Source organism: Channa argus, chromosome 16 (genome assembly GCF_033026475.1).
Source record: "Channa argus isolate prfri chromosome 16, Channa argus male v1.0, whole genome shotgun sequence".
Lineage (NCBI taxonomy): Eukaryota > Metazoa > Chordata > Actinopteri > Anabantiformes > Channidae > Channa > Channa argus.
Window position 1 is genome coordinate 9,876,435 of NC_090212.1, and position 25,251 is coordinate 9,901,685.

At 40.2% G+C, this 25,251-nt stretch overlaps 6 protein-coding genes across 9 annotated transcripts; 4 read left to right on the forward strand and 2 right to left on the reverse strand.

The window, feature by feature from the left end:
• The first annotated feature begins 23 nt into the window (after positions 1–23).
• noxred1 (NADP-dependent oxidoreductase domain containing 1) lies at positions 24–2,525 on the forward strand. Of its 2 annotated transcripts, none has more exons than XM_067480238.1 (6): positions 24–403; positions 509–690; positions 1,084–1,264; positions 1,353–1,507; positions 1,602–1,800; positions 2,031–2,525. In XM_067480238.1, the coding sequence occupies exons 1-6, from the start codon at positions 243–245 to the stop codon at positions 2,173–2,175; spliced, it is 1,023 nt and encodes a 340-aa protein (XP_067336339.1). In that variant the 5' UTR covers positions 24–242; the 3' UTR covers positions 2,176–2,525. The 2 variants fall into 2 exon arrangements, with proteins under 2 accessions (XP_067336339.1, XP_067336340.1); XM_067480239.1 differs by having other exon boundaries at positions 539–690.
• Positions 2,526–2,650: 125 nt separating this feature from the next.
• tmed8 (transmembrane p24 trafficking protein 8) lies at positions 2,651–5,618 on the forward strand. Its single transcript, XM_067480243.1, has 6 exons — positions 2,651–2,796; positions 3,014–3,238; positions 3,382–3,469; positions 3,569–3,662; positions 3,858–4,151; positions 4,373–5,618. The coding sequence occupies exons 2-6, from the start codon at positions 3,129–3,131 to the stop codon at positions 4,588–4,590; spliced, it is 804 nt and encodes a 267-aa protein (XP_067336344.1). The 5' UTR covers positions 2,651–2,796; positions 3,014–3,128; the 3' UTR covers positions 4,591–5,618.
• Positions 5,619–6,274: 656 nt separating this feature from the next.
• Positions 6,275–9,870, forward strand: zgc:163014 (uncharacterized protein LOC100038766 homolog). Its single transcript, XM_067480856.1, has 13 exons — positions 6,275–6,681; positions 6,767–6,940; positions 7,018–7,123; positions 7,259–7,381; positions 7,477–7,590; positions 7,693–7,870; positions 7,949–8,077; positions 8,219–8,406; positions 8,505–8,701; positions 8,805–8,896; positions 8,975–9,029; positions 9,198–9,295; positions 9,430–9,870. The coding sequence occupies exons 1-13, from the start codon at positions 6,620–6,622 to the stop codon at positions 9,657–9,659; spliced, it is 1,746 nt and encodes a 581-aa protein (XP_067336957.1). The 5' UTR covers positions 6,275–6,619; the 3' UTR covers positions 9,660–9,870.
• A 140-nt stretch (positions 9,871–10,010) lies between these two features.
• Positions 10,011–12,037, reverse strand: gstz1 (glutathione S-transferase zeta 1). Of its 3 annotated transcripts, none has more exons than XM_067480859.1 (9): positions 11,861–12,037; positions 11,471–11,522; positions 11,325–11,392; positions 11,068–11,148; positions 10,855–10,980; positions 10,639–10,696; positions 10,511–10,563; positions 10,386–10,435; positions 10,011–10,250 (listed from the first exon to the last, which is right to left on the reverse strand). In XM_067480859.1, the coding sequence occupies exons 1-9, from the start codon at positions 11,888–11,890 to the stop codon at positions 10,124–10,126; spliced, it is 645 nt and encodes a 214-aa protein (XP_067336960.1). In that variant the 5' UTR covers positions 11,891–12,037; the 3' UTR covers positions 10,011–10,123. The 3 variants fall into 3 exon arrangements, with proteins under 3 accessions (XP_067336960.1, XP_067336958.1, XP_067336959.1); XM_067480857.1 differs by having other exon boundaries at positions 10,639–10,714; positions 11,861–12,032; XM_067480858.1 differs by lacking the exon at positions 11,861–12,037 and adding an exon at positions 11,635–11,790 and having other exon boundaries at positions 10,639–10,714.
• A 199-nt stretch (positions 12,038–12,236) lies between these two features.
• On the forward strand, positions 12,237–18,388 carry aldh6a1 (aldehyde dehydrogenase 6 family, member A1). Its single transcript, XM_067480337.1, has 12 exons — positions 12,237–12,382; positions 12,870–12,911; positions 13,029–13,103; positions 13,308–13,469; positions 13,640–13,718; positions 14,053–14,355; positions 15,508–15,629; positions 15,984–16,173; positions 16,675–16,856; positions 16,955–17,134; positions 17,967–18,065; positions 18,158–18,388. Exons 1-12 carry the CDS (start codon positions 12,344–12,346, stop codon positions 18,260–18,262), a joined length of 1,578 nt encoding a protein of 525 aa, XP_067336438.1. The 5' UTR covers positions 12,237–12,343; the 3' UTR covers positions 18,263–18,388.
• Positions 18,389–18,422: 34 nt separating this feature from the next.
• On the reverse strand, positions 18,423–24,934 carry LOC137101653 (basal body-orientation factor 1-like). The gene is made up of 11 exons (XM_067480338.1): positions 24,788–24,934; positions 24,440–24,689; positions 24,301–24,366; positions 22,758–22,901; positions 22,587–22,667; positions 22,304–22,374; positions 21,349–21,493; positions 20,313–20,800; positions 20,068–20,172; positions 19,162–19,233; positions 18,423–18,974 (listed from the first exon to the last, which is right to left on the reverse strand). The coding sequence occupies exons 1-11, from the start codon at positions 24,829–24,831 to the stop codon at positions 18,875–18,877; spliced, it is 1,566 nt and encodes a 521-aa protein (XP_067336439.1). The 5' UTR covers positions 24,832–24,934; the 3' UTR covers positions 18,423–18,874.
• Between the last annotated feature and the right edge of the window lie 317 nt (positions 24,935–25,251).

Here is a 25,251-nt window from a genome sequence, read left to right on the forward strand (position 1 = left end):
GATATAGGTAACATTTTTTTTAAGTTGTTTAAAGTGGCGTTATAGCTTATGTTTTAATGAAACACCACACTGATTTGCAGCATTAAAAAAACAATACCTTTACTTTGAAATGTGTAACCCGTCACAACTCGGAAGTTGTTTTTGTTGGCATGGCAACAGGGGGAAGAAAGACTTTATCTAGGTTGTAAAGCTTGTCGTAATTTAATTTCTGCTACTCTTGTCCATAATAAAACATTTCGGAGATGGCGGACGTAGTTTCTGGTTTGGATAGCTTTTCTTCAGATCCTGGACTAACTGAGGATGAGAAAAATACGTTATTTGTCCTTCGTGCACGCTCCGCCGGACTGACTTTTTGCGGGTGCGCGCACGCAGTTTATTTATGTAATCTCGTCCACTCACTGAGGTAATTTATCTATGTTTTTTACACTCAGGAAAAAAAGCCTGGAAATGGCTATTAGCATAATTTATAGCATTCTTCTGTATAATTCTGTTTACATGGTTACGTTAGATGTTTCATCAAAAGTCACACTGCAAACAGAGACTCGATTGCATCAGAAGAAAACGGCCAACTCTGTGTGGGGATACTCGGGATGGGTCACATGGGAAAACAGCTGCTTCTCTCCCTCTTGGAAATGACTCTCATCAAACCATCACATATTAAGGTCTCCACTAGAAGACCAGAATCTGCAAGTATACACTTTAATTTTGTCTTATGTTCACTTTGAATAAAAAATTAAAGTACTTTTTGCAAGTACAAATGCTTTTTATGTCTTTACAAAATAAAAAAAGTTAAATGTAAAGACAATACAACATAACATTGGTAAAACATAACATACAACATATGGAGACTAAATTACGGTGCATGCTGACAAGTATGTTTTTATGTGAGGTTTTTAGAACATGCTTTAGCTTTAACACTTATGCTTAATTTAATCCTTTTGGGTTGCAAGTCATGAAACTGAGTTAATAATTAAACAGGAGTTGATTCAACTAACCCAAACCATCAGCTTCCTTCCTTGTACACAGAGAAACATATATTTGAGATCCTGTTCTTATGTTTGCCTTGTTGCTTGTATATTTGAGTGGATTTCGTGCAGATGGGGGTTGAATGTTTCTTTGACAATCGCAAACTGGCAGCATGGGCAGATGTTTTGTTCCTCTGCTGTCTCCCCTCTCACCTCTGCGAAGTCTGTTGTGAGCTTCACTCTCATCTGTCAAAACACTGTCTTGTGTACAGTTTCATCTCTGCTGTGCCTGTCACCAGGTACTATCACGCTCATACGCACATACATTGCAATAGATTTTTTATTATGATTTGAGTCAATGAATCCTTTCTTCTTTCTGTTTTTCAGATTGACTACACTTCTTAGACACAACTTCATTCTAAAACCACAATACAGTTTTGTGGCTTGTGACACTGCAGATCTGTGGCTGTCCTGCACTCATCTGACCACTGCTTTGACACATCCTTTGCTGATAGAGGCATCATGTCCTCTTACAATGAGTGGTATGTCATATTTCAAGGCTTCCAACTTAACATTTGAAATTGGAGTGTAATTTAAACTGCATTCATTAAACTATTTGTGACTTTTTTCATGTAGGTGGGATTTCTCTGGGTATGAATTGGGTGTGTGCAGTGTTGTACACCCTGCTAAATATTTGCACTTCTGCCTGTCTGGGGTCCAGTGATGCCTTGTTTCTGATCAACAGTCTCTTCAAAGAGAAATGGACACACGACATGGATTTAAATGCACAACATTTAATCCGGGCATCTTATGCATGTTCGCTTCTCAAAGAGGAGTGAGTGCAACATTGTATAGCTCAATAATACTTATACTCAGAAATAAGTTAGTCTTGTTGGTCCTGTCCAAAGAATAAAATGTAAAATCCCTGCATGTAGTTACTTTCATTGTGGCATAGATTTACATCAAAGATTTTAAAAAGGTGCTTTATGATACAAGATTGAAGGAAAATTAATAATGAATTCATTAAAATGATTGCTATGCTTTGATTTTGTTCCCCCCTCAAAGGCCTTTTCCCTGGATTTCTCTCACTGATGCCCAGACCAAAGAGACACCTCTGCAGCGCTTTCTATCAAGCAATAAATCTATGCAACAGTGCATCTCTGCAGCATACAAGTCACTGCTAGAGAAACCGCTAAAATTGCACAATTAAATCCAAATGTAAATCTTATTTTCTCTGAGTTTAGGAATGTGAACTTTATTTTATACAGTTTCATTCAAGATATATTTGAATAAATAGGACTCAACAGTGTATTTAGTGAGATATTTCGATATTCGGTGCAGATATTGTGTTTTTCAATATTTTATACCTTAGATGTTTTGTAAATGTGTAAACAATTTTACAATACAATACAGGAAAAGGAAAAATTGTGTTTTTATTTTGTGACATATTAAAAATGAATAAAAAAATCCAACAAATAAAACAACTTGTGTCATCACTTGTTGTCTAGTTACACTTTCCTTTAATATTTGAATTCCGGGAAAGTTAACTGCTACCACACTTCTAAGTATTTCCAAAACTATACAAAAACATATACAACTAACACATTGACACCGAGAAACAAGTTCAAATGCAGCTCTGTTGAAACTCGCCGATTTTCGTCAACATTCGGGAAAACACGGAAGTCTTAAAAATTCAGCTGCTTTTTTCCCTGTTAAGCATCCGCATCGTCACATGACTGGCGGGGTATGGAAGTGTAACGTTTTTTCCTGACGGTCTGTGGTGGAGTAAAGTAAAACCATCGACTTTTTGGATTGTTAGCGTTACATCGTGGTAAGTTTTTGGCTAGTGTAGCTGCACTGCTGCTTTTAGCTAGGTGGCTAATGCTAGCCACATGCAGGCACGCTTAATGTCAGTTTACCACGATGTGGCTAGTTATTGAGGGCAGTGGCTGTCACTTACATACACACACAGGGAGATGGTTTCTACTGCTCAAGTGTTTATTCATAAATCTGTTCAGTAGTTAACGGGGACCGTTTCTATCACACAGCAGTTTGAGTTTTTCCAGCCGTCGCTAGGAGTCTATCTCTCTCCTTCTCAGTGAGGGGCGGAGTTTCATCTTTTTCAGCCACGCAGACTGGAGTGTTTTTCTTGGTTTTACACCCATGGAGAGATTAGAGCCTACATCCGAGCTTCAGTCGCGGCTGTCTTCTCTGTCTTTCTCGTCTTTCCCCGGAATAACATCCCAACAGTGCGACAACAGACCGCTGGACAGGTAACCTGTTACTGCTGAGAGAATTTCCTATAGCTTCTGATGTTGCTCTTACTGAGTCCTGCTCTTGCTTAATACACCCAAATGTCATTGCCGTGAAACTGTTGTGATTTCTTTATTCTGCGGGTGTTCTGTCATCACTTCAGGCTCCAGAATACTGATCTTTCACAGAACTTTACCCAATCCCAAACGGACATGGATGAAGCCAAGGGGGATTCAGGGCCGCATTCAGAGGTAGTTAATATTTTAATATGCTGAATAAGCTGTCAGTAAGTGGCAATAAACATCTAATTTCTCTGAAATAATATGTCGTGTGTGTGTGTGTATTTTGAGGGTAATAAAGAGGCCCCTGCTGAGCCAACCCTGGGGGAAGGAGGTGAGGAGAACAACAGTACTGGGAGCTGTCAACTCTCCACTGAGATGAAAGGTGAGGATCTGCTTAATGTACCATAATGACTGCTGATTTTGTATCTTTGATTTGATTAAGATATTAAATAGATGTTGTACAAATGGTCTAAGTAGACAAATGACACTTTTGTGAGGTTTATTTGAGCTAGATAAATATCAGAGTGGCTGTTTTGCTATTTGTGGACACACTGCTATTCTTCCTGATAATATGCAGCCCAGATGCCGCCCCTGAAGCCTCCAGCAACATGGACATCTGCTGCACTGACAGAGCTAAAGGCAAAGCTTCGAACAGAGAAGGACAGTGTGGTGACTGTGTACCGAGGCGACATCATGACCGTTCATGTGCCCACTGTTCCTGAGGCTAAAAAAGTGTGCTGGGAATTTGCCACAGACGGTTATGACATTGGCTTCGGCATATATTTTGACTGGAGTCCTGTCACGAACCGGTCTATCACAGTGCACATCAGTGAGTCAAGTGATGATGAAGATGAAGAGGAGGAGCTGGAAGGTTAGTTATTGTTTTCCAATGTGTTCCCCAGGCTAAATGTAGCTCATACTAATGTTTCCTTGAAACCATTTTCACTGGATGGCGTCTAAATAAGCATCAGGTATTTTCTATCTACTGCATGAAACTCCCCATACTTTTTTTGTTTGTTTATTTATTTTTCTTCCAATGCTGGGATACGAGGCGTTATGTTGACTTTGTGGTATATGTGACTTGTGCTGCAGCACCTGTGAGCAATGGCGACGTTGAGAAGGGCTCAAAGGCACAAACCAACTCCAACTTGGCTGAAATCTTACCTGTATACCGGCAGGACAGTCACTTGTCCGTCCAGGGAGGGAGCCACGATTTTCCAGGTGATGGCACCTATCTGCTGAAGTTTGACAACTCCTACTCACTATGGAGAAATAAAACTCTTTACTACAGGGTTTATTACAGTGCCTGAGATTTCAATTCATTGTTTATGAATGTATAATTTATAGAAGCATATTACTCTTAAGAATGACAAATTATTTTGATTCCATACTTGGAAAAAGGTGAAGTTAGAAAAGGTTAAATATAGTCAGGTCTATTTTTATTGCATTCAACTTGTGTTTCCACATGTTGAATTTACGTTTACTGTCAGGTTGTTTTAAAGGCAACACTTTCTCCAGTGTCTTGCTAATATGTGAAGAAGCCTTGCATATGTACCATGTTCCCATATGTGCACCGTGTGCTATTTGCTCAAGTGTCTGTCATAAAACCTAAATTGTCTTCAGCTGTAACATTTTCAATAGTAGCAGTAATCAGGGAACACACGCACAGATTTTATTTTGCCCAGAAGGGCTTAATCAGCAGCATTTTTGTTATTTTTATGTTGCTGTAAATTATATTTACCCTTCTGCTCTGTGGCAAAACATGTTTTATACCTGTGTTGATTCAAACCACATAATAAGGATACCATTTGAAAATACTAACTGTGCAAAGACATGTCTGCAGTCATAGTAGTGTGTTGGTGAAAGATATGAGTTGAATGTACTGAATCAAGTGGTAATAGCTTTCCAGAGTGGGCTTTTTATGACCTAAATAAAAGCCATTCCTTATCACATGAAGCTGTTATTATGTAATATAGATTCAATATTTACATTTGCTGCACCCCCTTTAATTTGCAGTTTTAATGTTCATCTAAATGTATTTTGTGCACAGGTCTGTGTAAGTAAGGTCACCGTGTTTGTTTCTGAATATCTCAAGTGTGTGGAACATACTTCCTGTTTGTGTTCAATAGCTTTGTTTCATCTTGTTTCTACTAAAACGGTTGCTTCTTCCACATTCATATATGAGCATGTTTCCAAAGATGTCAGGTTTGGCTGCTGATGCTGTAAACAAATGTAAAGCAGCAGGTTTAAAGTTTCCCATGTTTGCTGTACTGTACCTTTACTGTTGACACTTAGTCCTGAAATTTATATGAAAAAATAAAGAGAAGTTTGTCTTGCATTCTTTGTGATTAATTTGAGAAACCTAAGTGATCTGCATTAAGTAGTTGGATGTACAGTAGCTAAATGTTAATGTATCCTGTAGCTATAAAACAACATTAAGACTTATGGTGTGTACTGTAACTGCACATCCAGGATTAGAAAGGACTTCAGGAGGATCCCATGTGATTCCATTAAATTGTGACATTAGGGGATTGATGTAATTGTTAGAGGTGCTGATGAAACACGGTTTTATTTTCAGCTCTTTCCCAAGGGTCATTCTGAATACGGAGTTTCATGTAGTGTCACTCATATTTACTCGATAAGCAAAAGGACAAACATGTTCTTTAATAGCTCCTAAACAAACAGTGCTACTCCAATGCTATCATTTTACTTTAGATGTGAGTGATGATTGATGATATGCATTTCAAATTTCTGCATCAGGCTGAATCTAGTCTAGTAGTATTTGTAAGGTGTTATTTGTAAACCCTAAAGGCACTTGAAACGGTTTGGTAACTTTATGTAGGGGGCAGAACAAGAACAACAGGGCTGCAAAGAGTTTTTCCAAATATAATTGCGAAATGTGATTTTTTTTTTCCCGAATAGAAATGAAAGACTCAACATTAGAAATAGTCTCCTAAACCATATAAAAAATAAGCTGACAGCTTTTGAGGGGTGCTCTTCAGTGGTTTATGGAGGTAACAAGGCAACAAACTCAAAAATCGAAATCCATAAAAGGAGTAAATTCGTGACTTTTAAACCAATTATTTTAAGAAACTCCAGTACAAACATCATTAGTTGTGGAAAGATGCTCAGTAAAATGTTGCTAAATTGAGCCTGTGCACGTTGTATCCTAACGATACGTTAATGAATAGCGCGTCACAGGTGCGCGTTTTCATAGCGGCCTCGAAGTCAATTCGGCCAATCAGAAACGCTTGCTGAAGCCTCAGGTTCACCCAGTAATATGATCAGCTGGGGTTTTTTTCATGGAGAATGAGGAGACAACCGTGATCCTGCACCAACATGGGGAGCCTGGATTTTTATGTTCTTTGGTCTCTGCGCGACGCTCCTCGTCAGTTCATCAGGTAGAGCTATATTTTAATGAAAATCCTGTAGTTGTCCCCAAACAAGTTTATTCAAACACCCGTTGACTCGGTCTACGCTCCGCAGCAAAACCAATCGAAGGTGCTTCCAAGTGCACATCCCACTGCCTCTTCCTAAACAGCTGGTCATCTTTGGTCTTGGAGAGTGGAAGTGCAGTGAACAAACAACAATCTCCGTCGAGGTTGTCGTCAGTGCTGAGGTGCAGCCTCAGAAAATTGGGACTCTGACATCTCAGACAAGGTATGTGAACAAAAAGCCATTCGTTAATTTCCCCCCAAAACGAATCTATGTAGCTGGATTTTTGACTTGATTCTCAGGTGTCTGACCTGGGAGGGTGACTGGACTAGTGATCTAGTCACAGAGGCAGCAGAAAAGAGCAGGAGAGGAGTTTATGGCAAGATTGTGCTCACAGTTTGTGGAGAGGTATAAAGTTTTCTTTAAAAAAAAACAAACAGTGTCTTTCTTTTCAAGCATAAAGATATACACCTTCCCACAATCATAGGTACACTCCATGTGGTTCTTAGATCATATTGTACAGTTTGTTTTGTTTGTGCCCAGCCACAGGATAAATCCAGTCTTTTCAGCACTACTTCTCTGCTTCAGAGCAAATGTCTGTTTGCAGAACAGCACAGTACAACTGATCTCTCCAGCATATTACATGAAAATGCAGGACATGAAATGGTGAGACAAATTCACAGTACAGTACTTGCTCTTTGGCTGTCTCCAATTTTAGTTTTGATGAATCCTAATGCTTGAGTTAATGCACATTCTTGCAGATAAATTCCAACTCCTCAGGTCTGGGCGACAGTGTTTGCTATGTTGAGATGCAGGTCAATAAAATTGACAGCCGTGATTCCACTGTGGGAATTAAACCACAGGTGTGGCCTACGGTAAGACTCGTGCTAAACAATGGTTAACTGTGGACACATGAAATAAGAAATAAGAAATATTAATGAAATAAGTTAACTTATGTGGTTTTGTGATGCTAAAAGGATAAGACGCCCAGACGTACAGTCATTAGTAAGAGAGGCCACCTGACATGGAGCTCTGAGGACATGGACAGTCTCTCTGAGGACACGGACCGAGCTTCAACACCCAAGAAAAAGAGATTGCTGAGGATGAACAGCCAAGAAGAAATGACAGTGCAGATAAAAAATGAGAACAGACAAGGTCCGAAACAAAAACCCATGACCCACTTATCCCATCTGAATGATGCACAAAATACGCTTTGACAAAGCTCTTGATTAGTTTCAGTGAATCCATCGAGGCGCTGGAGCCATACGATGTGTCTGAGTGACCCAGACACTGCCATCCTCATCGGAGGGGAAACAGCAGATCAGAACTACTGTGAAGACTGGCTGTGGAAGCATGAATTAGGTCAGTTGAGTTTGCTGAATTATTAGTTTGTTTAATGTTAACGTCCATAAAGGATGTCAGGTTCTTGGATAACATTAAAGCACCAGAATGAAAGTCTGCAAAAGCCATAAAAGCCATGTTTTTTGCCTGACCTCTTCCCAGACAATGATTTCTGGTTCCCCATAAACTCTTCTGCTTATGGACCTGTTCCTCCATGTGCCCAAGGACATTCTGCAACCTATGACCCAGACTCTAAGTCCGTCTTTGTGTATGGCGGCCTGAGGGAGGGTCAGCGCTACAGCGAGCTGTACATCCTTAATACTCTGACCTGGAAGTGGAAGCTTGTCACTGTGAGTTTGTTGCAAATGTGTTGCAATTTCTTACCAAATATTAAAGCAAAGATACAGATTTTTTTTTAAATTTTCTTTCGTGGATTTTAACCATGTAGGCTAAAGGAAATGTTCCCAGTTTGGCTTATCACTCAGCAGCTTTTTATAAGAAAGAGCTTTTTGTCTTTGGTGGAGTGCACCCAGGCCATTCTTCTGGGGATAAATTCTGCAGCAATGCTCTGTATATCTTCAACCCTGAGTTTGAACTCTGGTACAAGCCCATTGTGGAGGGTGACCGACCTCTGCCTAGGTTTGGGTCAGTGTTCTTTTCAAAAACAGCTATAGCAAATTTATCCCGTTTTTTGTTTTTTCTTTTCTTCCTCCCCCAACAATCACATTATGACATTTGTATTGAACAGACACTCTGCCACCCTTCTTGCACAGAGGTTGATAATATTTGGTGGCCGAAAGACTGCAACCTACCTAAATGACCTACACGTCTTGGATCTAGGTAAGGTGAACATTCAGCCATGGCACTGAGTGATCATTTTGTGTCTAGATTTCCAATGATATTTATTTTTGAGTGAAGGATTCATGGAGTACACAGCTGTGAAGTGTGGGAACATGCCACCGCTACCTCGAGGGTGAGAACAGCCTTGATAAATGTCATGTGCCATGTAGTTATCTTAATTTAATATTTTTGGTGCCTCTAACAGTTGTAATTAATGAAATATACCATTTCACTTATTTATTTCTTTTTTTTAAAGGTGAACTGTTGGTATGAAATGTCTCCCCTGCCTGTACATTAACAGGTTCCATGCAGCTGTCCCAGTGTCTGACAACAGGATCTTGGTGAGTGGAGGCTGCAGTGCAATTGGAGCCCTGCATGATGTCCATATCTTCAACACTGGTAAGTAGTTTATCTTTGCCACATTACACTTAATATAGAGAAAATAAAATATAGAATCTGAGATCCAGTTTAGTCCATAATTGTTTTACATGTGTGGCAGTAAGACATGTACTGAAAGATCTGTATTTCCTCAGATACCAACATGTGGAGTTCAGTGGCATCTCCTCTGCTTTCCTCCAAGCCCCGTGCAGGACACAGCATGATAAGTTTGGGGTGCTCCACCCTAACAGACACAGAAAAGCATGAACAGGCTGAAAATGTCACTGTTCACTGCACAGTCCTGGTGTTCGGTGGGTCAGATTGCTCTGGTGCTTTCTATGACGACACAGTCAAGTGCATAATGAAGATTCCTGGTGACAAATGACGGATTTACCAGGGATCGCAGACTGTGGAAAGACAGAGGATGCTATGATCAAATATACCCAACTGTATTTTAAGTGTTTTTTTTTTTTTAATGTATTTTAACTTGATTGCCTTTATATAATCAACTGTCAACTTATTATAGCTTCCCTTTTGAGTCTCTTCCACAATGATCCATAATTTCACAGAGACAATATGCTGCGAGTGGTGGGTGATAGCTTCTGCATTTTGCATAACAAATCTCTGATCAGCATGTTTTACACACCACTGTTTTCCACCTCTTCCACCCCTTATACCAGTGTAGTTTTTACAGTAAAGTGATAAGCTGGACAAAAGTTAAATAAAAATGCTAAAGTGTTTTAAACTCTTTATTCAAAGTAACATGACTGAAATGTAACAATTTCCAAAACATTTTATTAAAGAATGCACAGAAGTGCAGGACTCCCTAAAATCTAAAGAGCTGCTGTTTCAAGCACGCAGGTCAACAGGTGTGTCTGGTTGGCAAGATGGGTGGCTCATTTTGAAAGCATCAATCTCAAGTAAGGTTTGATGTAACCTTTTGATAAGTGGATACTGGCTGACGTCCACTTTGAACCTGTAAAGATGAGAGAAACGGAGAGATCATGCTTCTCTGTTCAGCAGGGCTTAGACCAACGGGGTGGACTTCATGTTACATAATTATATTGAGAGATGCAGGACATGGTGTACTACTGTAAAATAAACCATTTACCTCTCTGCATTGTAGACTTGTGGAACCAAACAGATGTCTGCCATGGATATCTAAAAGGTAGAACATGAATCAGATTGTGAAGGTTCTAGTGCCTTTCAATTGTTGGTATTTGATATGACTCTTACCTCATCACCGACACAGTACTTCCCTGCTGTCTGCCTCAGAATTGGTTCTAGAGCTGGAAAGTGTACATGTAAATTAATCATAAGGTGATGATAGCTCATACAGTTGTGAAGACAAGGATTCAACCAACCTTGAAAACCACGATCAATGAAGTGCTGAGCCCACTGCACTTTCTCTGCCCCTATTTTCTGGAGCACATACAAATTCTGAAACAGTCAGGAATAATACTGGTAAGATACTGCCTTTATGACATTAAAATCCATTTTATATCAGGCTTGGCCTTAAATGGCAATCATCCTTCTGCTTGAATGTAACTTTTTAACGCTTTTGACTGTGTTGTTCTCACCTGTAAGGGCTGGATTCCAGAGGCAATAAGATCACTTATCAATCGAACCTGCGCACGTTTGATTGGGTCTACCGGAAGAAGCCGAGGCCCCGGCCTTGTCTCATCAATATACTGAATGACTGCGAGCTGCGTGAGAAAATTAAGATTCTCAGGACAATGAGCTGCATAAAACCTAGTTTTGAAAAATGACAGTTGTGGAATATTCAGACTCACTGACTGAGAAAGAGTGACTCCATCGATTTCCACTGCAGGTACTTGCTGCATGGGGTTTAATTCTTTGTACTGCTCTGTAAGCTTAAGTAAAAAAATAACATTTTTAACTTTTTTCTTTAAACACCATCAAGGCTGTATTTGAGCATGTTAAGCATACAATTACTTGAGACTTTGCTTTACACAAAGTGTGCTAAAACACAATAAGTGCAGCATGGTGTTTGTATTGCCTTTGAATCCTGTTAATCAGTATACTGTACCTGCTGACCTCCATCTCTGATGAGATTGACTGGAACCTGGTCATATTCAATACCTTTGAGAGCAAAAGCTGGTGCACAAAAAAAGTTATATTGTTGACGTCAAAATCATTTAAATAGCAGTCGAATAATGTTGTGGCATGACTTACCAATGCGCACCCGCCATGAGCAGGAGCTTCTGAAGTATCCATGAAGAACTGGCTAAACAGAAATCCAATAAAAACAGAAAACCGTCAGTCTATTGGAGAATTGATTGATTGATGATTTTCTCTTGATATACGCTGGTAAACCTTTAACGTATCTATTTGATCACCTTGGTTTGGGTTGCCATAGTTTTTAGTACGAGCTTTCACCCAGCTATCAACTATTGCTAACAGTTTTCCAACTCAGTTAACCACATTATCATCATCCTCCAGCAGCCAATAGGATCTGCTCCTAAACTCCCTCCTACTTACTCTTTGGTCCATGACTGTGCAATGTTTAAACATCGTATGTTTCACATTATTGACCCAGTTCATACATAACAGTTACTACAGTACCTTGGCCAAACCCCTTAAAGACACGTGCATTGTTGTGACTATAGCGACGTTATCTCTTGAATATCATGTACATTTCCCACTCTTTGTCCTTTACGATTAATGTATACAATCATGAATGGATATCCAATACAATCAGTTGCCCCAGCTAGCTGTGGTGAATTCAATTCAGGAGGAATTTTGGTCACACTTCAGAACCTGGTTACGTAATTTCCAGTATTTACGTAGAACACTGTCCAGTGATTTTTATCCAATGGCTAGTCGAGTTTATTCACTAAGGCGGGATTATCTCTATCCCTTACTAACTATTCGATAAAGTCTACCAACAGTGAACCAATCATGTTTTGCTTTTAGTGGGTGTCAAATCATGGAGCGAATAGCATACCTCCGATTTCTCAAGAGCCCGCCCAAAAGTAATACGTCTCCTTGAGGGGAAAACCTGCGTCGTCGGTCAAATCCAGTCGGCCTAAAGACAAAATTTCAGCTATGGCGTCAACAGTGTTAAGATCAGCGTTAAGGACAAGGGTAAGATTTTCAAGCTCCTCAAGCTTTCAAACTGTTGCAACCCAGAGAAGCTGATTTGACAAAGGCCGTAGTTCCAGGTGTCATGTGCTGCAGGATTTACTGTGGGGCTTGGTGGTCTCACAGACTTGATTCATTGAAGTTGTGTTTTTTTTTTTTTTTTTTTTTTTGTAGACCATTGCAAATTTTGTGAGCAATCATTTGGCATATAAAGCATGCAACTTAAGAGCTGTTGAAACAGGTGGTCTGCCTCAGCTATCAGACACTGTAATTTTATTGTTTAGTGCTTCAGTCAACTTTCAGTCAAGTCGAGCAAGCTTGTCTTTGTCCCATTCAAGCCTTTTAGTTGCACATGTATCCTGTGAGCCTTTAGGCGCCGCTGAAAACCGCTTCCTATTCAGTGCCTTATAAAATATAGATGATTTAGGAGGGCTGGATAAGATTTATTGCATTTAAGAATTTCAGATTTCCCGCTGTGTTTCTTTCTCAGGTCCCTCTTAAAGTTGGTCATATGTGTTACTCCTCCTCTGTGGTGAGTTGAGTCAGTGCACACTTGCTTGAGAGCAAGCTGTTAAAGTTTTCATCAGAGTTTGTACACGGACAATAAACCTGCTGACTAAATGCAGTTCTGATGTAACATCTCTCACAGCCCACCACTAAGCTGTTTATCAATGGGAAGTTTGTTGAATCCAAGACTGCAGAATGGCTGCATATTCACAATCCTGTAAGTATTGTTATCCTGAAATGGATAACACTATACATCCTTTTGAAGGACACCATGTACTGTTTTGTTATGCTCTGCATGATTCTCCACTCGAGGTTTGACACCTCTGTATCAAAACAAGCACATTAGATAGATAGATCCATAGAATGGATGTATGTTGTAAATTGATTTCTCCTGATGACCCGCCCCCCCCCCCCTTTGTAGGCTACCAGCGAGGTGATCGCACGTGTTCCCAAAGCCACTCAGGAGGAAATGTTGGCTGCTGTGGATTCTTGCTCCAGAGCCTTTCACTCCTGGTCAGAGACCTCCATCTTAGCTCGGCAGCAGGTCTTTCTGCGCTATCAGCAACTTATCAAGGACAACATTGTAAGTAAAAGAGTTACAAAGTACGAGGTGCAAGCACAAGTGAGCTCGATTTTAATTAGCTTAATACAATGTCACATTAGCCTCTCTTTTTTTTTACACCTATCAGCATTGGCTCAGAGTCTGTTGCATATATCTTTTACCAAAATGCTTCTGTTTAAATTTGAACACAGAAAGAACTTGCCAAGGTCATCACACTGGAACAAGGAAAGACCCTTGCTGATGCGGAGGGGGATGTGTTCAGAGGATTGCGTAAGTTCATCCTACTCACATGTGCACAGAGGTATCTTTACAACAAGTGCAACCAAGGTATTTGTTTTCATGTTATGTAGGTTTTATTTTGTGGCACCAGGAAAAGGCAATAAGTTATGCTACTGTAGCTCTCCATTTGGGTAAACCAGAAAAAAAGAGTTTACTTTATCCGCCTTTTGAATATTTGCTACTGATCTAGTAATTTTACTGGTTTTACTTAACAAAAAACCCTTTGAGGATGATGTTAATCTAGTACAGTTTTAGGAACTTTATGTGAAATAGGTGGATTGCTATAATCTATAAACTGTGTTTTTCACACGTCTTTCCTTTGCAGAGGTTGTAGAGCATGCCTGCAGCATCACCTCTCTGATGCTTGGTGAAACACTGCCTTCCATCACCAAGGACATGGACACCTACACCTACCGCCTGCCCCTAGGAGTGTGTGCTGGCATCACCCCCTTCAACTTCCCTGCCATGATCCCTCTATGGATGTTCCCCATGGGCATGGTGTGCGGCAACACCTACCTTCTGAAACCTTCAGAGCGCGTGCCAACCTGTGCCATTCTGCTGGCCAAGCTGCTGCAAGATGCTGGTGCTCCAGACGGGACACTCAACATCATCCATGGCCAACATGATGGTAAGGATTTGTCTCTGTACCCTTTAGCTGGTGTGTTTGAATCTTACTGTAATTGTAGGTACAAGGCAGTGTATATGATGGAATTACTGTTTTTTCAGAAAGTATTTAAACCCCTTCACTATTTGGATACTTCTATTAGTTAATACATCTAATATAAAATGGATACAACTTTTATTTTTACATTTTGTTATTGCCAAGAACGTTACGGAGTCAGAATTAACAACAACTAGCCCCAATGTCTGAAATTATGCTCTGAAGTATCAAATGATACTTTTTTACCAATAAAATGTACTAGGCTCTTCAGCGACTGCCTGCAACATAGCCTAGAATTCTGAGACCACATCACAAATGCATAATATTTCAATTGAAACTCTGCAATAATGAAAAAGATTGATCCTTTGGGAACACAATAAGTAATGGCCTATAAATATATAGAAATATTTCAAACTCTGCACTGTTATAGGTCAAACAAATGTATGGCCCTTCAGGTATTATCAAATAACAATAAATAGGAGTACTGCAAAACTTGATAATCAAGCAGAAAGTTTTGAAAGTTCTTTGATTAGAGTTGGTTAGAAGGCTGAGAGTCACTAAAAAATATTGGCAAGTATCTCTGCAATGCTGCAAGTTCTGTGAGTTCGGGTAACAGAAGGTTTCGACAGAATCACCCTGAACTTACTTTTGTTTTGGAGCATATTTGTACAAAGATTCTTTTGAGGCATACTGTAGTTTTACATCTGATTGCAATAAGAAATGACATATAATCCTAAATCTTTATTTATTAACATGTAACTTATCTTATATCTAAATCTTTAAACTTTCTCACTATTTTCAGGTTTACATGACAATATTAAAGGTTCTTAATGTTATACAAGTGCTACAAAATATACAGTGGGTGATCAAAAGGCTTATTTTACCTTTATTAGTTACTGAGGTGTGACATTTGTTTTGGACAAACACCCATAAAGATTTTTCTTATTTATCATCTAAGTAGAGTTGAATTCACAAGTCAGCATCCCCACATTTATACAAAATAAAAGGTTTTGCCTATTTTTCTGTAGATGTAAATCTTTCCAAAAATTTATTTGCATTTATTTGAGTGATCAAAGGAACTCTAAGTTGACAGTTACTTCTGTTTTCTTTCTGGTACAGCTGTGAATTTCATCTGTGATCATCCAGCCATCAAGGCTATCAGCTTTGTTGGCTCAAATCAAGCGGGGGAGTATATTTATGAGAGAGGCTCAAAAAAGGGCAAGAGGGTCCAGTCAAACATGGTGAGTGTCAGATAATGCAGTACCACTACTAATGTAATTTCTGACACTTACAATAAATATCCAGAAGGTGGCAGGATTGGCCAACGGGTTTTTATATTTTCAGCCTATCCTTGCTCCTCCTTGATGCATGTTGCACAGAGAGAGTGCACTGCTGACAAGCCAGAATTAAAAATGTTCCATTTACTTTGTGTCCATCAATCTTCTTTGTCACATGGACTGAAATGTGGAACAAGTTTACTCTGTAAATCTTGTAGGTCTATAATTTTCTGATGTTATGTTCTCACTCGTGACTAACCAGTTTCTGTAATGTGGAGATCAAACAGCACAAGGCTAACCACTTCTAGCATACTATAGGGAGCCAAGAACCATGGTGTGGTGATGCCCGATGCCAACAAGGAGAACACTCTGAACCAGCTTGTGGGTGCAGCGTTCGGGGCAGCGGGACAGCGCTGCATGGCTCTATCCACAGCCATATTGGTAGGCGAGGCACGAAGCTGGCTGTCGGAGCTAGTTGAACGTGCCAAGGCTCTGCGCGTGAACGCAGGTACAGTGACCAGCCTCCTCACTTTTCACCTATGTCTTTGCTGGGTCCTTATTGCCCCAAAGGCCTTTGGGTTTGTCATCTTGGGGCCACCCACACTGCCCCAACCACACATCTCGCCTTTGGCTCTGTTGTAATTCTCATTGGAATCAGCTGGGAGAGAGGGCTTGTTGAGTTACCCATGCTGCAAATTTGTGGCCAGACCTGCGGCCCAGACCTAAATAGCGGTTCAGAGAATCAAAGCCTTTCAAAAAGGAAACTGATGTGAAGCAAAATAAAGAATGATTCTGCCTGTTTGCAGTGATATGGACTCTAATTTGTGTGGAACACAGGAAACCTCAAAGTATCCATTTTTGAAGGAGTGCCCCAGGGTGCCCCTCATCCTGGCTTTTGTGTGTTTGTGGCAAAAAAAAGCTATTGAATGTCAGTGCCCTTAATATGCTCACATCATTTGAGTGCCAGAGCATGTAACCTTACAACTGGTTGTTCCTGGGGCACTGCTAGGAGACCAGCCTGGTGCAGATGTGGGGCCTCTGATCTCTCCCCAGGCCAAGGAGAGAGTCTGCAGTTTGATCCAAAGTGGTGTGGATGAGGGCGCGAAGTTGCTTCTTGATGGTCGAAATGTCAAAGTCAAGGGTTATGAGAACGGCAACTTTGTGGGTCCCACTATAATCAGCAATGTCACAGTATGTGGGTTTATGTGCACGCAAAAATATATTTTCAGCTGAGCAGTGTTAAAGGCGCCAAACTGTCACTTAAAGTTTTCACTTTTGTGCCCTTGCAGCCTGAGATGAAGTGCTACACTGAAGAAATCTTTGGGCCTGTGTTGGTAGTTCTTGAAGCAGATTCTTTAGATGATGCAATAAGTTTGGTTAACAGGAACCCCTATGGCAATGGTACAGCTATCTTCACCACAAACGGCGCCACGGCACGCAAATACACTCACGAGGTGGACGTGGGCCAGGTGAGTGTCTGCAGCTTCAAAATGTATACCACTGTTTTGGGATAAAGGAAACATTGACATCATTCTGTGATGTCTATGCAGCATCTTATAAAGGAGAACACCACATCTTTGTTGAGAAGAACACACAAACAATTTTATTTCAAGTATAGCCTTGCTTGCCCCTAACTTAAAATACATATATTTTAACAACCCCTTTTCCTCCACTTCCCCACCAGTCAGGACTACAAATAGCAACAGCAAATATGTGTTTGTTGAATTAAAACAGGGGAACATAGAAAACCTTTTCCAGGTAGTATTCAAGGAGGAGAAATCTTAAATTAAACTCAGAAGGGATTCCTAGGGTTCTTTTGTACAGGCATAAAAATGGCTAGCCTTTACCCTGTTTGTTTGCCTGTGGAGCCTCCTTATGCCCTGTGTTTGCTGTTCACATGTCGGGGAATGCTGTGCAGGCCATGTGCTGTAGTCCTGTCCAAACCTCGATGCAACAAACATCTACTTTTTTTTCCCCTGCACCTTTGCCAAAAGGTCTTTGTGTGTCCATAGCTATTCCCACTGTTTTAAACATTCTAAATCCAACACACCATGGCTATATTGCTTCATAACAAAATGTTTTATTTAGTTTCCCTTCCCTTTCATAAGAGCATGCTATGTTTCAACTGTAAGCCGCAGGTTTAGCTGTGTTTAGTGCGATCATGTATGCTTGTTTTTTAAACAGCACGGATGTACCACATCTCTCATCAGCCGCATCTTACTCATCCTAGCAATTTGGGAACCCTGGGAATTGTTTTACAAAGCTTTTGGAAATGAAAAGAACTATACTTGTTTTCTGCAGGTTGGAGTCAATGTTCCCATCCCTGTCCCACTGCCAATGTTTTCCTTTACTGGATCGAGAGGATCCTTCAGAGGCGACATGAACTTCTATGGAAAACAAGCAAGTATCAAATAAACAAGTGTCCCATTGTTGGCTATAAAAAACAAATTTGGCAGATTTGATGTAAATGTTTGCTTTTTTTCCCTCTTCAGGGCATTCAGTTCTACACACAGATCAAAACTGTAACCTCACAATGGAAAGCTGAGGATGCCACTTTGAAAAGTCCTGCAGTTACCATGCCTACTATGGGACGCTAATTACTCTATCCAAGTGCTTCTGTTCAGTCAAACAAACCGAAATATTCCTCCTTTCATGCACAAAACAGACCTGTTCAATGTGAATAGTTCATAAATGCTAAATAAACTCCTGTTTGAAAGATTTTATGTCAGGTGTTGCTGTGTATATGTAAATACTCTGTCAATGTAAACACATGGCCAAAATTCCTTAAGAGCTGTAAAGTACGTATAGCACTCTTTGAATGCAAAACAAGTATAGAAACTCCTGTGTACGTACTTAGAGTGCAGTAGTGCATATGTATAATTTACCTGAATGAAGGTTGGCATGGAAGCATTGTATTGTATTCCCTCTACCCACTCTCCAATACGTTCATAGAAAATTGATGCATGCTTTGATAGCAGCACTTTGTTTTAAAGAAGTGGTGTTGAAATGATCTTTAAACAAATTGTGACATAATTCATACAGGCTTTTTCTATGAGGGTCACAAACCAAATAGGAGTGCTTTGAAGGATATTTTAATGAGCGCAGACAAGTATATTGTATTGTGCTATACGGATGATTGACATTCTGTGGGAAGAGGACAAAGCAGAGGCAAACAATCCAGAATGTGCAATGTAGAGGCCACACAGAGGTCATGTGGTGTGTACATCCGGCAGGCTGTTTGCGTTCAAGGGCAGAACAGACTCGGGCGCCTGAGTGATGAAGGTCACTGGGGAGAGCTCGTCTCTATTTCTGGAAGACAATTATCATTATGCAACACTAAAATGCAACTGTCTTGATAAATCACAAGTAAGTACTCATGTTCTCACAGGAATTTTTTTTCTAAGAATGTGTGACCAACAAATCTGAGCAGCCATAATAATTGAAAGGATGAGGTACAGTACAACCTTTAGTCTTGTACGTTCCTTTAGTGTCTTACCCAGTGGCATCCGTGTCAATAAGGCCATTCTTCTCATAAGAAGCAGACCAAGCCAGATGTTCGCTGCTTTTCCTATCAGAAAAATGCATTATTTCAGTTAAATACAGAACCTCAGTGAAAAGCCATGTTTTAGCACACTGGTGGCTATTCACACAGGGCTGCAGCCCAACTTGGAAAGGGGTTACTCCAGGTCAACACAACGCACATAGATTTGGATGCCGCTAACTGACTGTTGGGTCGCCAAATGTTCTGTGTAATTCTGCTGGACTAGATGCCAGACCACTCTGAACATCCATACAGTATACATCTCTTGCCTGCCATAACCCCCATACATCCAGATCCCCTGCACACTCCTTTCTAAAAATCATGTTACCAGCTGCTCTCTGACCACAAGTGTTCAAAGAACAAAATAAATTGCTAGTGCACGTGAAAGGGGCCAATAGGCAGAAAGCAAATTGACGTGACCAGATGTTTGTTTCCAAGCACACGACTCTGTGGCTAGGCCTATTTTTACTATTGTGCCCAGACTCTTTCTTCATTCTTTTTAAGCAGCTGGATGGAAAAGAAAATTGGTTGAAGGCTAACTGATGTTTTATGGTATCCTCTTCTGCTGACAAAATGACTGTTTAAAACATTAAAACGGGGAGGAGTTACCAGAGGTTCATCCTGAACTACTTGGTGTCGCTGCACTTTGTTTTTTTTTAGAGGTAATTGCCAAAGTTCGTTTAGGTTGAATTTAAGGGATTACACATGGCTTTTTATGTATTAACTAGGATAAAGTAAAAGAATGATGAACAACCAACCATCAAATTTTTATGTTTTAACTAGGATAAAGTAAAAGAATGCTGAACAACCAACCATCAAATCTTTTAAGTGAAACAAAAAAATGTTTTTTTTATCTTTTACCTTTCTCCCTGTTCATTCATTTTAGCAAACAGAAGCCTGAGCACTTGTTCCTTCTGCTCCCAAGTGAGATCTGAGATTTGAACTTTGCTGCCTGGTCGATGAATCCTAAAACAACAAGAGCATAAAATCCAAAACAATATTTATCTCTGCCACTGCTCAAACGTTTTTACATATATACTGCAGGCAGTAATAATCACAGGATGAGCTGCAGATGGTTTGTCAGAAATCATGAGTAGTGGACATACCACGTTGCAGCTGCCTCCATGTCTGAAAAGACAGAGTTGGTACTGTGAGGGCTTTTATGAAAGGTCCGGATGGGTGGGAACTTTAACTTTCCAGCTGTTGCTTCTTTCAGCCTCCATCGATAAGCCTGTAGTGCCTCCTTTTTGTATTGCTGCCTGCTGGCCATGATCTCCTTCCTCACCTGAGCCAGTGCCTCATGGAAGAACTCCTCCAGCTCTGTGCGCTGCTTTACAATTGTACTTGCAAGCCACTTGATGTGTCTGAGTTCCTTCTCCCGCATGGCAAGCACCTTCTGCAGTTTCTCGAGCTCTATCTGGCTGGCCTGGTCTCTCACCAGGGCCTTCTCCTTCTTTCCTTCTTCTCCTGGTTTCCCAGGTGTTTGCTTCAGGGTCTGCTCCAAAGTTGTTACCTTGGCTCTTAGTGTAAATAGCTCATTATTTTTGGCCTCCATCTCAGCTGCATTCTTTTTTAACAGCAACTCAAATCTGTTCTGGGTTGAGCAGAGAGAAAAGCACAGTAGTAAAATCCAAAACATAGGAAAATACTTTTGATTTCCGCGCCAATTTAGAGGTTGGACAGATAATGGTTTGTGTGCTAGCCTGTTCTGCTGAGTGAGAGCCAGTACTTCAGCAGTGATTTTCTCCCTTGATTTGCTGTCATCATTAGAGGTAACATTAATGCGCCCATTATTTATTTGTCTTAAGCAATCAGTGCCAGAAACCTGTGATGGAGAAGCCATGAATTTGAACCCATACACCAGTGGAAACTCACCACAACCACTGACCACTGAGAGGCTGGGTAGTAGTCAGGAGGTGGGGGAGGGGGTGGGGGGGTAGGAGAGTTACCACAAGCAAAATATACAGGGTCAGCACAAGTAAACAACACAAGGGAAAAACCACCTGAAATCTATTCTGCACAGATCTGACAAGTGTTTCATAACTGAAACGGCTAAACGTGACTTTGTGGAGATGAATAGTCTCTGTCCAAGGTCTGGCTAAAAGTAACGTCAATGTTTGCTGTCCTACGGCTCAAAAATACCTTGTCCAGTGCCAGCGAGGCATTTTCCTCAGCCAGTGAGTTTGTCAGTTTCTGCAGATCCTCTGCTTCCTTTATGTGAAATTTCAGTGCTTCGTTGAGACGAACGTTCTCCTTGAACACAGAACTTGCAGCATCATCCAGCTGCCTGCATAATTTTTACCATGGGAAAAAAAAAAAAACTCTGAGAAATCTGTGTCAAATTATGAAAAATACCAATAAATCAAAATTTGCCTGACAGCATCAGTACCATGAAGGATTTTATTTTGTATATTTTTTCCTATGTCACATAGTTTTGCTCTCAGTTTCTAACTAAATGAAGTGCACCTGTGCACTTAGGTTTTCTCTGACACTAAGACCGAAACAGTAACAATGTGCTTTTTTTTTTTTAAATTGAGCTGTATAAAAACTGAACAATAAATGCTAGTGTTCCACACACACTTTCCACACACACACTGCACACTCTCCACTGGCGTAACTGATGATGTGATCATTGGCCTAGCTGATGACAAACCGATGTGGTCAAGAAAATAACATTAGCTGTGCCAAGCTTTTAGCATCGTATTTACAAAGACTTGGGGCTGTAATTGGTGCTAAAGCTGATTCAACATAGTACCGAGCAAAGGCTGTGAATACTTATGTATGTGTGATTTTTTTGTGTTTTTTATTTTAATAAATTTGCAAAGATTTCAAACAAACTGCTTTCTCGTTGTCATTATGGTGTATTGTTTGTAAAATTTTTTGGGCAAATAATGAATTTGATCCATTTTGGACTAAGGCTATAACATAACAAAATGTGGTAAAAAGTGCTCTGTATACATTCTAGATGCTCTGTATATATATTTATATACATAGACACTTAAGTGAGTAAATAATTTTTTCTGTGTGCTCCAAGCACATGAAAGTGCAGTTTAGAGAATATAATTAGATTGCAAAAGCACAGCGGAAACACACTCACACAATGGCTTCATTGTGGGCCCTCTCCTTTACCAGGGCTATCATTCGCTCAGCTTCCCTCTCCAGTCGAGCCTGCAGGGAAATTTAAAAACCTCGCTTACTGTTCCACCTGGGACAATATCAGCTACTTACTGTCCCCCCCTCAAACATTTCCTCTCCCTTGGCCATTGCTTGAGGGACAGATCTCCAGTACTAACAGTATTTTCCAAATCAAATCACAAGAATAGTCGTACTCCCATATAGGTCAGCACAGGAACATTTGTAGGTGATTTTAGACTGGATACCTTTTCTTTGAAGAATTTGTACTCCATTTTGCTTAGGTTTTCCCTGTGCTCTTTGTCAGCAATATCCATGCTCTCTCTAATCTGCAAAACAAAAATAGGTCTTGGTTCGTTGTCATACTTTAACACTCTGACAGAAAAATAAAACTATTCATCCTTTGATTCCCCCCTTACATCATGGAGATCCTGCTCCATCTGGGCTTTCTGTTTCTGAAACTCCTTGATTTTCTTCATTCCATCCTGGATCATGTTAAAGTCACCTGACCGCTTTCTGAACAATTCCTTCATCTCATTGATTTGGAAAGTGTAATCTGCCACCTGTTGAAATCAAGTCACATTGGATACAGAAAATAGAAATAAAACTTTTGCATATTAAATGCATGCCTTCACTGTAAGAATGCATCTATTGCATGTGCATAATGTACAAGAATTGCTACAAAGTTCCCATAAATGCAGCTTGTATCGGTTAGTGGGAAAGAAGATTTTGTCTCAAAGTTCACAAGAGCCACACTCTCTTTTGTAAACCAACTTAAGCACAGATGAGTTAGGATAAATACCTCAAAATGCTACTGTGGAGAAGCCAGTCTGTGACAAGGTGACCAAAGTCATGAGAGACTAGCAAAACAAGCACCCACAAACATGTACATGACAACTAAATAAGAGCCTATGAACCATCTGATTACAACGCAAGCTGCTTTGCATCATACCCAATTTTTTACTACTTTACTCATGCTGTGATCTCACAAAAAGTCCATAAAAAATAGCCACTAGTTTAAAAATGATTAGTGTTGAATGAATCCTTCATGTCCTGATGCTGTGCAGTACATGCGACTTGAAAAGTCTATTGGAAATTTGGTTGGGTGAAGGAATGAAGTGCTTAACACTCACTGTGTCCCTCCATAGACAAAAGCCAAGACACTAGTCCTTTAAGTGCCCTTGGTCGAGCAGCTTGTTAGTTAAATCAGTAAGAATTCTCCTCACCTCACAATGAGAAGTCACATCTTTGATCAACAACAGTGTTTTTCCCCCTAGTGGACCTATATGACAGTTCCATACATGTCTCATTTAGGGATATTTCAAGTTGGTCCAGACCATGCCTCCCTTTTCTTCCTCTGAAGCTTACTGGCCTTCATTTAACAACATGAAGTAAGAGCTCAGAGATGGAAAACAGCTGCTAGCAAACGGAAAAAGCTTTTGTCTAAAGTTTGATAGTTTGATCTTAACTACAAGCAGCAGAGGTCAGTAAGGATAATCACAGTCAAATTAAATAACTCATGTTAAGCTAAGTTGGTAACAATAATTCAGAGTAAGAAACTTTGTGACATGTGAGGTATGGTTAACACATCAAGACCAGCAGTGTGACTGTCTTTTCCCCAGCCAAGCACTTTTAAATTATACTTTTTCTCTGTGGCCACTGACAGGATTTAAATAACACTAGACCATGTAACTCAGAATGTGAGGGTCTATTTCTTTGTTTTATTGCCGCTTTGTTTGGTTGTTGTTTTCTTACATAATAAATGTGAACATAATTACACATAGGACAGCTGTTGAGACACAGCTCAGCACATTTTTGAGATGCTATAGGTTTGTTTCAGTTGCAGTAAATCACATTGAGCCATGGGCCACTATGAACATGCTAGATTGTGCATGTTTTGTGGGCTACTTGAAAGTTGGGGTTGCATTTCGTTACTTGCGGCTGCGCTTTAAATGAACTCACCAATTTGTTTTGCTCCTCACGGGCAAGTGCCTCTTGACTTTTGAGGCTTTTCTGCAGCACGTTAATCTGTTAAAATGATACTTGGTTAGTTCAGAGTTCACACTTCATTTAGCCCTACAACCTGTTGTTACTCCCTGACCTTCTCCTCTTTAGCGGCATCCTGTCTTTTCAAAAAGCTTGTTACATCGATGGTGTCCTTCTCCACGCGGTACAGCTGGTCGGTGAGCTCCTCGTTGACACGCGCCAACTTGCGGTAAGCTTCCCGGTACTGCACGAGCGACTGGTCGGTGACCTGTAACCTCAGCTCCCAGACGGCCGCGTTGGCTTTGGCCTTCTCGATTTCCAACTCTTTGTCCGGTTTTGCCTGTTTGTCATTTTTCTTTCCTTTCCTGTGACATAAGTAACGCAACTTTAAGGTTACCTGGAGTTTCCATTTGAACGTCGATTTAGATAAAATTGTAAAAAAAAAAAAAGTAACGGTACTTACCCGGCTTTTGACTTCTTTTGTTTGTCCACTTTCTTCTTTGGCATCACTGCCACTTTTACTGTCTAAAACACTTTAGAAAACAAACCTGTGTTGTCCATAAGAAGACGCTTCACGGTAACAACAGCAAGCTCCTGTAACCTGTCAGTGTTTGTGTGGAGTTGTTGTCATGGAAACGCTGCAGCGCAGGAAAAGGTCAAATTTCTTTGCTGCAGCCTACATACGGCCATATTCAAGGTGTTGTCTGAAAATTATGGCATTTCAACATTTATATGTCCGTAATGCATTTTTATTTCTAGTTTTTCAATTTGATAAGTGCTCAGACAACAAGAGAAAATTGAAACTAATTACTTGAAATGCCAAAATATTAAAAATAAATAGTCTAACACATTACAACACAAAAAAAAAAAAAAAAACACTGTACCGTTGATTAGACTTGACTGCAAGATAGGATATGTTAATGCAAA

Bases quoted from the DNA above. Each gene is read 5' to 3' on its own strand.
- noxred1 (XM_067480238.1), top strand. From the start codon at position 243: ATGGCGGACGTAGTTTCTGGTTTGGATAGCTTTTCTTCAGATCCTGGA. The intron at 404-508 runs GTAATTTATCTA...TGGTTACGTTAG, and splicing joins AATCTCGTCCACTCACTGAG to ATGTTTCATCAAAAGTCACA. The intron at 1,265-1,352 runs GTACTATCACGC...TCTGTTTTTCAG, and splicing joins TCTGCTGTGCCTGTCACCAG to ATTGACTACACTTCTTAGAC.
- tmed8 (XM_067480243.1), top strand. From the start codon at position 3,129: ATGGAGAGATTAGAGCCTACATCCGAGCTTCAGTCGCGGCTGTCTTCT. The intron at 3,663-3,857 runs GTGAGGATCTGC...GATAATATGCAG, and splicing joins ACTCTCCACTGAGATGAAAG to CCCAGATGCCGCCCCTGAAG. The intron at 4,152-4,372 runs GTTAGTTATTGT...CTTGTGCTGCAG, and splicing joins TGAAGAGGAGGAGCTGGAAG to CACCTGTGAGCAATGGCGAC.
- zgc:163014 (XM_067480856.1), top strand. From the start codon at position 6,620: ATGGGGAGCCTGGATTTTTATGTTCTTTGGTCTCTGCGCGACGCTCCT. The intron at 7,591-7,692 runs GTAAGACTCGTG...TGATGCTAAAAG, and splicing joins AACCACAGGTGTGGCCTACG to GATAAGACGCCCAGACGTAC. The intron at 8,078-8,218 runs GTCAGTTGAGTT...ACCTCTTCCCAG, and splicing joins GCTGTGGAAGCATGAATTAG to ACAATGATTTCTGGTTCCCC.
- gstz1 (XM_067480857.1), bottom strand. From the start codon at position 11,890: ATGCACGTGTCTTTAAGGGGTTTGGCCAAG. The intron at 11,393-11,470 runs GTAAGTCATGCC...TTTGTGCACCAG, and splicing joins CTCATGGCGGGTGCGCATTG to CTTTTGCTCTCAAAGGTATT. The intron at 11,149-11,324 runs GTACAGTATACT...TTTTTACTTAAG, and splicing joins TCAGAGATGGAGGTCAGCAG to CTTACAGAGCAGTACAAAGA.
- aldh6a1 (XM_067480337.1), top strand. From the start codon at position 12,344: ATGGCGTCAACAGTGTTAAGATCAGCGTTAAGGACAAGG. The intron at 14,356-15,507 runs GTAAGGATTTGT...TTTCTGGTACAG, and splicing joins CATCCATGGCCAACATGATG to CTGTGAATTTCATCTGTGAT. The intron at 16,174-16,674 runs GTACAGTGACCA...GGGCACTGCTAG, and splicing joins GGCTCTGCGCGTGAACGCAG to GAGACCAGCCTGGTGCAGAT.
- LOC137101653 (XM_067480338.1), bottom strand. From the start codon at position 24,831: ATGCCAAAGAAGAAAGTGGACAAACAAAAGAAGTCAAAAGCCGG. The intron at 22,902-24,300 runs GTGAGTTCATTT...TGATTTCAACAG, and splicing joins GTGAGGAGCAAAACAAATTG to GTGGCAGATTACACTTTCCA. The intron at 21,494-22,303 runs GTGAGTGTGTTT...AAAATTATGCAG, and splicing joins GCCCACAATGAAGCCATTGT to GCAGCTGGATGATGCTGCAA.